Source organism: Bufo bufo, chromosome 4, assembly GCF_905171765.1.
Source record: "Bufo bufo chromosome 4, aBufBuf1.1, whole genome shotgun sequence".
In the NCBI taxonomy this organism is placed as follows: domain Eukaryota; kingdom Metazoa; phylum Chordata; class Amphibia; order Anura; family Bufonidae; genus Bufo; species Bufo bufo.
Window position 1 is genome coordinate 612,205,731 of NC_053392.1, and position 13,914 is coordinate 612,219,644.

The following is a 13,914-nucleotide window of genomic DNA, read 5'->3' on the forward strand; positions in this document are numbered from 1 at the left end:
AGTAGTGAAGAGGTCGTCTGGTGAGTGTGTGACACCCCGTGTGTCAGGAGGATGGAGCAGGACCCAGAGCCCCATCACCGAGCCTCCACCTCATTCCCTGATACATGAGCAGAAGATCCTAGAACTTACCACCAGGATCACTGAGCTGCTGAGCGGAGAGGTGAGCGTTGCTGGGAATGCTGGGACATTATACAATAACGCCAAGGGAGGGGTCTGGTAATGACTGTGTCCTTGTGTTGTCAGGTTCCTATAAGGTGTCAGTATGTCGCTGTCTATTTCTCCATGGAGGAGTGGGAGTATTTAGAAGAACACAAGGATGTGTACAAGGACGTCATGATGGAGAATCACCAGTCCCTCACATCACCGGGTAAGAGGAGATCTTCCATGACTGTAGAGGAGAGAACAGTTCTGAGAGTCAGATTCCCCCATCATCTGATCATCACATATAGACAATGTATTCAGTCACTGTGTGTATTTCCTATAGATTAATGAAGAGGGTCCGGCGTCCGGAGAACAAAATAAAATTTCAGGCTTTATGATATATCCAAATAAGATCTAAACAAAGACATGATCACTTACTTGTTTCAGGCCAACAATGGGCCCTTAGGCCCCATTCACATGTCCGTGGTGTGTTGCGGACCCGCAAATTGTGGATCCGCAACACACCCGCCCGGCAACCCTATAGAAATGCCTATTCTTGTCCGCAATCTGCGGACAAGAATAGGACATGTTCTATCTTTTGCGGAGCTGCGGACCTGAAGATCGGGGCCGCTCTCCGCAAATGCGGATGCTGACAGCACACTGTGTGCTGTCCGCATCCATTCTGTCCCCATAAAAAATGAATGGGTCTGTACCCGTTCCGCAAAATTGCGGAACGAATGCGGACCCATTTGCGGACGTGTGAATGGAGCCTAAGTCACAGCAGATCCATACATGTAATAGTATAAAACAAGATTGTAGCCAATTGCGATTTCCCAACAAAGTAATGTGGTAGACATAGATGAACAAAGTAGAACTCAAAGGACCATATATTAGGCATAAGTATATCCAGGTACCACCCTGAGCTGTCATGTGACTTGATACTCTATGGATCAGATAACAATATATTCACAAATGGAAAGTTAGATATTGATATTGAACATACATCATACAAATACGTTCCTCGGCATTGAAATTGTAACACCATAAAGGAAAAGATGTGACATCATAGGATTAATAGACATGTTAATGATATGCAAGTGATAAAAAATGGAAACAAAACATCTTAAATTAAGTCCGTATCGAAGAGGAGCACTACATGCAGAAATAAACTTACACGCCCTGGCATGCTATCAATGAGGTAGTCTGATGAATGTTCTGCCATGCTGAATGCACTTGGGCACGCAAATCATCAAGATCCACTACTAGCAGCTTCCTCTGCAACTGCCGACCAATGATGTCCCAAATATGCTCAATGGAAATTAATGCCGAATCCGGCAAGTGTTCAGGATTTTTGGCCAGAGAGAAAAATGCAGCATGCTGAGGTATTTTCTCCGGCCAAAAAACATAAGAGGGACAGAACTGATGCATACTAAACTGAATGCTCTCCATTCAAAATGCATTAGGATAAAACTGATCAGTTCTTTTCCGGTATTGAGTTCTGTCCTAGGGGCGAAAAACGCTAGTGTGAAAGTACCCTAAGGCCCCTTGAAGATGAGTGTGTCCGGATTAGGTCCGGATGCTTTGCGTCTGCGATCAAGGAAAATTGTGCGACTGTGTATGCAATTTCAGTCAGTTTTGACTGCGATTGCGTTGCGTTGCTCAGTTTTTTCCGCGCGAGTGCAATGCGTTTTGCACGCGCGTGAGAAAAAACTGATTGTGGTACCCAGACCCGAACCCGGACTTCTTCACTGAAGTTCGGGTTTGGGTTAGGTGTTTTATTCATTTTATTATTATATGGTTATAAAGGAAAATAATAGCATTCTTATTACAGAATGCTTACTAAAATGTGGCATGAGGGGTTAAAAAAAATATATAATTAACTCACCTCATCAACTTGTTCACGCAGCCGGCATCTTCTAGCTTTATTCAGCAGGACCTGCGCTGACGTCACCATGGGGTGAGCGCGATTACATCATCAAAGGTCCTTTGGCAGGTCCTAAAAGAAGAAGAAAGAAGACGATGCCGGCTGCGCAAACAAGTGGATGACGTGAGTTATTTTTATTTTTTACCCGCTCAAGCCACATTCTACTAAGCATTCTGTATTAAGAATGCTATTATTTCCCCTTATAACCATGTTATAAGGGAAAATAATACAGTAAATTGACTTTAATGGGGTTGCTCATCCCTATCATCTCCTAGCAACCATGCGTGGAAATCACAGGGCATCCGCACTTGCTTGCGGATGCTTGTGATTTTTACGCATCCTTATTTATTTCTATGGGCCCGCGTTGCGTGAAAAACGCAGAATATAGAACATGCTGCGATTTTCACGCAACGCACAAGTGATGCGTGAAAATCACCGCTCATCTGAAGTGAATAGGTCCAGATTCAGTGCAGGTGCAATGCGTTCACCTCACGCATTGCACCTGCATGGAATTCCGCCCTTAGGCCACATAGGCTGCTCCAGGGGCGTAGCTAGAAATGCATGGGCCCCATAGCAAAAAAAAATTATGGGCCCCCCCCTGTGCCATCCACAGATCCCCCTCCCCTAAATAGTGCCATCCACAGATCCCCCTCCCCTAAATAGTGCCATCCACACATCCCCCTCCCCTAAATAGTGCCATCCACAGATCCCCCTCCCCTAAATAGTGCCATCCACAGATCCCCCTCCCCTAAATGGTGCCATCCACAGATCCCCTTCCCCTAAACAGTGCCATCCACAGATCCCCCTCCCCTAAATAGTGCCATCCACAGATCCCCCTCCCCTAAATAGTGCCATCCACAGATCCCCCCCTAAATAGTGCCATCAACAGATCCCACTCCCCTAAATAGTGCCATCCACAGATCCCCCTCCCCTAAATAGTGCCATCCACAGATCCCCCTCCCCTAAATAGTGCCATCCACAGATCCCCCTCCCCTAAATAGTGCCATCCACAGATCCCCCTCCCCTAAATAGTTCCCACAGATCCCCCTTCCCTAAATAGTGCCATCCACAGATCCCCCTCCCCTAAACAGTGCCATCCACAGATCCCCTTCCCTAAATAGTGCCATCCACAGATCCCCCTCCCCTAAACAGTGCCATCCACAGATCCCCCTCCCCTAAACAGTGCCATCCACAGTATCAGGTGCCTCCCCCCCCCATGTGCTAGTATCAGATGCCAACCCCCCTCCCCCCATGTGCCAGTATCAAGTGCCCCCCGCTCCACCCATGGCAGTAACAGTCGGGTATTAAAAAAAAATAATAAACACTTCTACTTACCTCCATGTCAGCGATGCGATGCAGCCTCTTCCTGTGTCCCACCCTGTATGTCCATATATGGAGTCAGTGCTTGTATTTCAGAAAAGTTTCTGCTGGGATTCGAACCCACGACCTTCTGTATCAGAGGCAAAGCACCTAACCACAAGACCATAAGAGATGCCTTGCTGCTGGCTGAAAAAATATGAGACTTCTACTGTTATAGCTGGCTAAGTGTACATCTATACACATGACAGCTGCTCATATATAGAGATATAGCAGTGCTGGGTGTGTTGGGGTAGCTGTCATGTGTATAAATGTACACTTAGCCAGCTATAACAGTAGAAGTCTCATATTTTTTCAATCAGTTGCAATGCCTCCTTTATGGTTGTGAGGGTAAATGCTTTGCCTCTGATACATTGGAGGTTGTGGGTTCGAATCCCAGACACATCAGAAGACTTTAGGAGACAGTAAGATTAGATCACATTAGCGAGGGGGCCTGAACATTAAGACTGCTGCTGTGAAGGGGCCCTGAACATCGATATTTAACTAACTTGAAAATAAACTGTCGCACACGCTGCCGGGGAGCCGGGCCCCGAAGCAGCTGCTTCCCTGGTAGTTACGCGGCTGCCTGTGTGTAGTGTCTGTGTGTGTTAATAAAAAAAAATATATATTATGCGGTCCGGACGGGCCCCCAGTGGCGTAGGGCCCCATAGCCACTGCTATGGTTGCTATGGCGATCCCTACGCCACTGGACTGCTCACAGTAGCACAAGCAACATGCAGCCTGGCATTGACTTTAGACAAATGAACAACTCAGTGTAACCCGAGTTGTTATATATTGATTTTATGTATAATACTGTCGGTACGATGCCATGCAGTCTGGACCTGTAGGGAAGAATACAAAACACCTTTTGGCAGGATTCAAATGAGCATCCTCCTACTAACAAAGTAGTGGTAATGACGAGGTTTCCTGGACGGGACACTAGGGCCTCATGGTAATGCCTGACACGTCAGACGTATCGGCACCGGTGCACAGCAGACGTCTAGGTGCTTTTCAACTGGAGAACCAGAAGATGAACAAAATATATAATCTCACATATTAATTATTGTAATAATTGCTTTCCGTATAATGTAGGCATCATAGGGAGTTTAAATATACCCCCCCCCCCCCCGACAGCCAGCATTCCCGTGTAATGCGAATCTCTCATTCCTGGACCCCTACATCGGTCATATGGGGTATCCATTAGTATGGACGGGAAGCCTTGTTTTATTAATATTTTATGCTTGCCAACCAAGGGATAGAGGTGGAGCACACCCCCATAATGAAAGCCTTCCCAGAAGACTGGGTTGAGAATGGGTGGGGGAGACTGGGATCATTGACACAATATGGGGATCCGATCAGTATTGGGTTGTGTTCCACATCCTCCTGTCCCTGGAACCAGAGTGGACTCTTATCACACAATGTGTTAAGTAGTGAGAACCTTTCTGTTTTTATGCCTTTATTTTTATAACTGTTTTGCGCACGTTTTGTATGTCTCATTTCTTTTAATTTTTGTAACTAAGTACTGTACCTTTTTAGTATAGTAAAGCACATCTTTAATGGTTTTGCCTCGTGCCCTGAACAAGCCCAGTAACTTCCATATTTAAGTATATGAGGGTGGCGTGTGCTACTGTGAGCCTGCTTGCGAGTGGGCGCTGTGGGATTTTATATGAGCCACTAATTAATTGGTATATTAATTTAAATGTCATAGATGGTGGCAGCGTGTTGGGTTGCATAAAAGGCCGATGTCGGGGTGGCATCGATGTTCAATCTGAGGCCTGTGTGTAGGGGGCGTGAGAGGTTGAGTGCAGGAATTAGATCGATCCTCCGTCGCAAATGTTAAGATATCAGGAGTAAGCTTTAGGTATAAATTACCTAGGCATTTATTAGAAATATTACAATTAGACCCTGTATATCCATATACCTACATTTACTGCGTGATTAACCATACTGGCAATCCAGTCCAAGGTTTGGCTACATTCTTTCTGGCAATCAATTCCACATTTTCTGAGATACTTTTGAAAATGTATAAAATCCACAAGACAAGTGTAATTAATGATGATTCATTTCCAGGTGGATCCTGCAGACCAGGAGAGGGTAAGGCGCAGGGCGCAATAAACATATGGAATTATACTCCTATTATATGTATTTATATGGAAAGAGATGACACAAGACATGAACATCTGAACTGCAGTACAGATGGCGATTACTAGTGTGGTGACGTTCAGACTGAACTACAGAGGTGGATACAGCACAGATCGCTAAACATCAGTTGGGACCTGTATACTACTAATGACTTTCATCAATTAACCACTATTTTTTAAGTCCCTACTTGGATTACGCTGATATATCATTTTTAGATCATTATTTTAACCACAAGGGCCCCGCGGCAGAATTCCAATTATATATATTTATTTGTTAGTGTGCACACACGCCCTATACAAAGGAGGATTGCCGGACTGAGCATTAATTATACAGCATTTTTTCATCTATTTATTTCATTTTAAATTGTATTTGTTGATATACTTTGTGTTTTTAAATTTGTGTTTGTTTCCATTAAGCTTAATAAAATTTATGTAAATCTGAATAAATTAGCTATAGTTAAATAGATTTCCACGGCTATTTGTATAAACTGCTCGAGATAGTGTGAGTGCCAATAGTTAACACTATAATTGCTGAATAAAAACATGATTTTTTTGGGGTGGAAAATATGAACATTTGTTTCGTTTTCCAGGTGAAGACGGGATGAGTGACTCCCATGGATATCTCCATTCTTCACCCTATCATGAAGCAGAAGATAACAATACCACACAAGCTAATTCAAAAACTCCTAATTTACCCTCAGTCCTTCACAGCGGACATCTATCCACCAATACCGCTGGTCACAAGAAAACTTCATCTAGTCAATCACTGGTTGTCAAAACAAGAACTAAACAGAAACGTGGAAAAATATTTCCATGTGAGAAACGTATGAAAAATAAATCTAATCTTTCTTTGCATGAGAGAAATTGCAGAGATAAAAAGCCATTTTCATGCTCAGAATGTGGAAAATCTTTTGCCAGGAAATTTATTCTAGTCGGACATCAGAGAATTCACACAGGGGAGAAGCCGTATGCATGTTCAGAATGTGGGAAATGTTTTAGTCAGAAATCATATCTTGTGAACCATCTAAGAATCCATCTAGGGGAGAGGCCATTTTCATGTACAGAATGCGGCAAAAGTTTTAGTCAAAAAGCAAATCTTGCGAGCCATCTAAGAATCCACCTAGGGGAGAAGCCATTTTCATGTACAGAATGTGGGAAATGTTTTAGTCGGAAATCATCTCTTCTTTATCATTGGAGCACTCACAAAAGAGAGAGTCCATTTCCATATTCAGAATTTGGAACAGAATTTGCCCATAACTTAGCTCTTCTTAGTCATCGGAGAACTCTCAAAAAAGAGAAGCCATATTCATGTTCAGAATGTGGGAAATGTTTTACTCAAAAATCAGATCTTGATAGACATCAGAGAACTCACACAGGGGAAAAACCATTTTTATGTCCTGAATGTGACAAGTGTTTTAGTCGGAAATCATCTCTTGTGGAACATCTAAGAATTCACACAGGAGAGAAACCATTTTCATGCTCAGAATGTGTCAAAAGTTTTTGTCAAAAATCTGATCTTGATAGACATCAGAGAACTCACACTGGAGAGAAACCATTTTTATGTCCTGAATGTGGTAAATGTTTCCGGCAGAAATCAAATCTTGGGGAACACCTAAAAATTCACACAGGGGAGAAGTCATTTTCCTGTCCTCAATGTGGGAAGTGTTTTTGTCAGAAAACAAATCTTGAGGAACATCTAAGACTTCACACAGGAGAGAAACCATTTTCATGTTCAGAATGTGGGAAATGTTTTAACCGTCAATCAAGTTTCATTCGGCATCAAAGAACTCACACAGGGGAGAAGCAGTTTTCATGCTTAGAATGTGGAACTAGTTTTACCCTTAAATCAGCTCTGCTTTATCATCAGAGAACTCACAAACGAGAGAAGCCATTTTCATGCTCAGAATGTGGGAAATGTTTTAGTCAAAAATCAGATCTTGATAGACATCAGAGAACTCACACAAGGGAGAAACCATTTTTATGTCCTGAATGTGGTAAATGTTTCCGTCAGATATCAAATCTTGAGGAACACCTAAAAATTCACACAGGGGAGAAGCCATTTTCCTGTTCTCAATGTGGGAAGTGTTTTAGTCAGAAATCAAGTCTTGAGGAACATCTGAGACTTCACACAGGAGAGAAGCAGTTTTCATGCTTAGAATGTGGAACCAGTTTTACTCTTAAATCAGCTCTGCTTTATCATGAGAGAACTCACAAACGAGAGAAGCCATTTTCATGCTCAGAATGTGGGAGATGTTTTAGTCAAAAGTCAGATCTTGATAGACATAAAAAAACTCACACAGGAGAGAAGCCATTTTTTTGTCCTGAATGTAAGAAGTGTTTTAGTCGTAAATCTTCTCTTGCGGAGCATCTAAGAATTCACACAGGGGAGAAGCCGTTTTCATGCTCAGAATGTGGGAAGTGTTTTAGCCTGAGATCAGGTCTTGTTAGACATGAAGGATTGCACACAGGAGAGAAACCATTTTTATGTTCAGATTTGTAGGAAATATGGCAGGTGTGGAGCTTCATTGTAGGACCTGCTGCCTAATGATGTCTTTTGATGTATACATAATGTTATATTACACAAACCACTTATTTGTTTTGTTATATACAGTGTATTTTGTTTCCTGGTTTACTATTGTCTCAATAAAGTTTAACCCCTTAGTGACCACCCATACGCCTTTTTACGGTGGTCACTAAGCGGCCCAGTCTAAGCGCTGCACGGGTCTCCCGTGCAGCGGGGAGCAGAAACCCCGCTATCACATGAGAGCCGCGGCCCTGCTCTAACAGTCCGGACTGGCAGAAGTGCTGATCCGGGCTTTTTAACACTTTACATGCTTCGGGCAATGGTACCCGCCGCATGTAAAGTGCTCTCTCCAATCGGCAACCTGCAAATGCGATCGCGGGGTGCCGATGTGTGTGAAGGCTGCCTGGGGTCTGATGTAGGCCCCAGACCAGACTAATTTCCAGCAGTTATGGGTCTTGGGAAGTGGCAATGCAAAAACATTTTTTTTTCTTTAAAAAAAGGGGTTTTATTGCAAAAAAGTAGTAAAACGTAAGAAAAACGATATGTATTCAGTATCACTGTAATTGTACTGACCTAGAGAATAAAGATATTATGTTATTTATACCGAAAAATGAACGCTGCTAAATTTATAACGTAAAAACACAGTGGCAGTATTGCTGTTTTTCCCATCTCCCTCCCAGAAAGAGTTAATAAAAGTTAATCATAAAGTTATGTGTACCCCAATATGGCGCCATTAAAAACTACAACTTGTCCCGCAAAATACAAGCCCTCATAAAGCTAAAAAAAAAAAAAGTTATAGCTCTTGGAACGCGACAATGAAAAAAGGAAGAAAAACGCTTGGTCAGTAAGGCCCAAAACAGGCTAGTCACTAAGAGGTTAATACAAATGAAGCTGCAAATCAGACGTGTGCGCTTTTCACTCCATTCATTTCTATGAGACCTGCCAAAAATAGCCAAGTGCAATTCTCAGATATCTTCAGTATTGAAGTGTATGGTTAACCTCCCAATGACTGAACCAATTTTAATTTTTTTTCTCTCCGCCTCCCAAAAGCTATCAGGTTTTAAATTTTCCATTCACAGTCACATGATGACTTATTTTTTGCAGGACAAGTTGTATTTATAATGGCGCCATTTAATTTAAGCTATTTGGATAACAGTCTTTCCAAGTCTCTTTCCAGATCAAACTAAAAAACATTCTGAAGTGGAACAATGTGTCTCCAGCCTAGAGAACGGCCTACAGGAGCATTCTGCACAAGTAGAGGACCGAGACCACCAAATCAAAGATCTCACTGCTGAACTTGATGACTTGGAAAATCGCAGCCTTCAAAAAAAAATTGGGGATCAGAGGTGTGTCTGAGGAGGTTAAAGATTTGCCACTCTCTACAGCGGTATCCCTGCCAGATCTTTCCTCTGTGCTACAAATGGATCAGGGGCACAGAATTGTCCCTGAGTGTACAGATTCCAACTCCAGACCACGTCCAGTCATCTTCAAACTCCTGAACTTTCATGAAAAGTTGAAAATACTGGAGGCATATAGAAAACTGTCATCCTTGGAATACAAGGCTGCACTCTTAATTTTTCAAGGCTGCAAACGTTGCCGCAAAACATGAGCACAACATGTGTTTTCAGCTGCAGTACTCGGCTTATCTCCGGGTCCTTATCAACAACAAGGCCCAGATTTCTGATGACCCTGATTAGGATACGGCAGAGCTACAGTATTCCTCCAGAGCTTCCTCTTCATGTATCTGAACTGCCTGAGTATCCGTAAATATGACTGTACTTATGTTTTGACTTTTGCTCTTTGCCTTTAACATTGTTTGCAGGTTATAGGTGTCGAAGGCTGAATAAGTATCCATTGTATAATTGTCCCTTTTGAAAATTATTTGCCTGGTTTCCCTAGTTCAAGACCAAACTACAAACACCACACATGTAGTACAAAAATCATCTTTATTGTGTCGTATCCAAAAGGACATACAATACATAAATATAGAGAATAATAAGTAAAAAGCAGTGCAGATCAATGCTGTGAGCATGATAGCCCCACTGTCACGGGGTTCCAAAGGTGCACTCGGTCCCCCATTGCCCGCAGAACTGTTGCTTAGCTTTTGGAATGAGGTTCTGTGTTTGACCTCATTCCCAGGGCGGCTTTACTAGCTGGTGGCTCCCTGCTCCTAGTCTGCCTTGAGCGCCGAGCTGATCACTCGGTGCTCGACTGGTTGGTCTGTCAGTCATGTGACGCTGGCCACGTCACATGACCCTCACTCCCCACTATAAATACAGGCAGCCTGCTGGCTACAGGTTGCCTGTTAATTTCTAGGTTCCTGGCTATTTGTTGGACTGCTGAATACTTACCTGATCCTGTTCCCTGACCATCCTTTTGCCTGCTCCTCCTGTACTGCGCATCCGTCCTGGTATTGTGACCTCGGCTCCCACCTGACTACTCTCTTAGGACTCCTCTTGTACTTCTCTTCTCTCCTGGTATTTATGACCCCGGCTTCTCCTGACAATTCTCTGCTTGCTCCATTTGTACTTTGCAGCTTTCCTGGTATTGACTCGGTCCGTTCACGTCCTGTTGTTTGTCTGTCTGTCATCCCTGCACTTACTCCAAGTTAGGGATTGCCGTCCAGTTGTCCCCTGTCATTAGGACTCGCGAGGCAAGTAGGCAGGGCCAGGGGTAAGGGTGGAGCGCAGTGGTCACTTCCCTCCCCCCTGTGTGTGTGTGTACGCGACCGTTACAGATTAACAGGCCCAATAACCACTGTATTATGAATCCTCTGGTGACCCTGACTGACCATGTCTCTAATCTGACGCAGAGGGTGCAGGAGTTAGGGGAAAAACTCAGTTCTTTTGAGTTAGGGCAAGGTTCTTCCACTCCTCAGGCCTTCAGTCCGCATTTTGAGCCCCAGATTAAGCTCCCAGAACCCTTTTCTGGAGACTTGAGGAAGTTTCTCTCTTTTAAGGAGAGTTGCAAACTTTACTTCCGTTTGCGCCCCGTGTCCTCTGGTCCCGAGAGTCAACGCGTGGGCATTATCATTTCCCGATTACAGGGTGATCCCCAGGACTGGGCGTGGTGTGTCCCCTCAGGATGGAACGAACCAGCCCTGAAGAGTCAGTTCAGGTCAGGTCTGTCTGATAAATTAAAGGATCTTCTGGTCAGTTATCAACTTCCAGAGACCTTAGAGGAGATGATGACCCTTGTTGTCCGACTTGACCGATGGGTTAGAGAGAGACGACAGGAACAACAGTTCTCTTCCCAGATGGTGGTCCAGCCAGAGGCCTATCCCAGAGACAATGCTGAAGTCTCCACCGAGGAACCCATGCAGGTTGGCATGACCCGAGGGAATCTTCGCCGCAGACGTGGAGAATGCTTTTACTGTGGAGATCCTGACCATTGGATCAACCAGTGTCCTAAGAAGGTCCTCTCTGTCAAGTCTCCTAAGACAAGGCAACCTAAAGACCAGGTACACCCTGAATTTTCTAAATGTAAGCTTTCGGTACCCATTACGATTTCTCTGGGAGTAGATAAATGGCCGGGTAAGGCCTTTATTGATTCTGGCTCAGCGGCTAGCTTTATTGACTCTGAGTATGCTGTAAGATTGGGTATTCCTATGTTTGCCTTACCAACTCCTATCCATGTCATGGCTATTGATGCTACTCCTCTTATTGGTGGTACAGTGAGCTTATGTACCTCGGAGATTTCTCTAACCGTGGGTGTGTGCCACTCAGAGAGATGTTCGCTTCTAGTCCTGGAGAACCTACCTGCTGAGGTGGTACTAGGGTTGCCTTGGCTCCGACTACATAACCCCACTATAGATTGGTCCAATGGGGAGTTGGTGAGATGGGGGCCTAAGTGTGACTCGTGCTTGTCCGTGGTACAGGCTGGGGTCTCAGTAAAGTCTGATACTTTACCCTCTGTTGTTAGAGAATATTCTGATGTATTCTCATCACCAACCCCGAAGGTTCTACCCCCCCATAGACCTTATGATTGTACCATAGAGCTAGTAGAGGGGGCCAAGTTTCCTAAAGGACGAATTTATAATCTTTCTATGCCCGAACGCAAGGCCATGGAAGATTATATTAAGGAGAGCCTTGGTAAAGGGCATATTAGACCTTCTGTCTCTCCTATGGGGGCGGGGTTTTTCTTCGTTAAGAAAAAAGATGGTGGTCTTAGGCCATGTATCGATTACCGGAGATTAAATAAAATCACTGTCCAGAATAGATACTGCCTCCCATTGATTCCGGATTTATTTAACCTGGTTCTGGGGGCAACCTGGTTTTCCAAAATTGACCTGAAAGGGGCATACAATCTAATGCGAATCAAGGAGGGAGACGAATGGAAGACGGCGTTCAATACTCCGGTAGGACACTTTGAATATCAAGTGATGCCTTTTGGACTCAGCAATGCCCCAGCTGTGTTCCAAAACTTCATGAATGACATTCTTAGGGAGTACTTAGGTAAATTTGTTATTGTCTATCTTGACGACATTTTGATATTCTCTCCTGACTTCGAATCCCATGTGTCTCATGTTAAACAAGTATTAGAGGTGTTGAGGGAGAATCAGCTATCCGCTAAACAAGAGAAATGTGTCTTTGGTGTACAGGAGATTCTGTTTCTAGGGCATGTTCTGACTCCTCACGCCTTCAAGATGGATCCTGGTAAGGTACTAGCAATTAAGGAATGGGTAAGACCTTCATCCTTAAAGGCCTTACAGCGGTTCTTAGGTTTCGCCAATTACTATCGTAAATTTATTATGAATTTTTCCGGAATTGCTAAACCGTTGACCGACCTTACTAAGAAAGGGACGGATTTGGAGAATTGGTCTACTGAGGCCATTTCTTCATTTGAAAAATTAAAAAAGGCATTCAGTAGCGCTCCCATTCTGATCCAGCCTGATCAGGAGAAACCTTTTATTGTGGAGGTGGATGCGTCCGAGGACGGCGTAGGAGCAGTCCTTTCACAAGGTCCTGCTAGCCTCACTAATCTGAGACCATGTGCCTTCTCCAGGAAATTCTCTCCCACGGAGAGAAACTACGACATAGGGAATAGGGAGCTGCTGGCCATTAAATGGGCATTTGAGGAGTGGAGGCATTTCCTGGAGGGGGCAAGACATTGTGTAACTGTTGTCACTGACCATAAAAACCTTATGTTTCTCGAGTCTGCTAAGAGGTTGAATCCCCGTCAAGCCAGATGGGCTCTGTTTTTTACTCGTTTTGATTTTTCCATCACGTTCAGGCCGGGAAGTAAAAATGTGAAGGCGGACGCATTATCTCGGAGCTTCCAGGCTTTTCAACCTACTGAGGTACCACCTGAATCCATCCTACCAGCAAAAATCTTCTTATAAGCTCTTACCCAGGATATCTCGGCTCGCATTAGCTCTGAACAACATCTGGCACCGGTATCCACCCCAACAGATAAGTTGTTTGTTCCCGTACAATTTCGTCTCCAGCTGTTGGGTGAGTGTCACGATTTTGCCTTTTGTGGACATCCAGGTGTTGAGGGCACTAAGGATCTGGTTTCTAGATCTTATTGGTGGCCCACTCTAACTAGGGATGTCAAGTCCTACGTGTCAGCCTGTGAGGTTTGTGCCAGGTCCAAGACACCTAGGACTCGCCCTGCTGGTAACCTACGACCCCTACCCATTCCCAGTAGACCCTGGTCCCATATCTCGATGGACTTTATAACTGACCTACCGCTGGCGGAGGGTAAGACTGTGGTTTGGGTAGTGGTCGATAGGTTTAGCAAGATGGTTCATTTCATTCCTCTGTCTAAACTTCCGAATGCTAAAACCCTGGCGTCAATTTTTGTGAGAGAGATTGTTCGTTTACATG

General features: G+C 44.1%; 1 protein-coding gene across 1 annotated transcript; it reads left to right on the top strand.

Annotated features, from left to right (window-relative positions):
• The first annotated feature begins 317 nt into the window (after window positions 1-317).
• On the top strand, window positions 318-8,062 carry LOC120999369 (gastrula zinc finger protein XlCGF26.1-like). The gene is made up of 2 exons (XM_040430239.1): window positions 318-367; window positions 6,153-8,062. Exons 1-2 carry the CDS (start codon window positions 334-336, stop codon window positions 8,060-8,062), a joined length of 1,944 nt encoding a protein of 647 aa, XP_040286173.1. The 5' UTR covers window positions 318-333.
• Window positions 8,063-13,914: the final 5,852 nt, after the last annotated feature.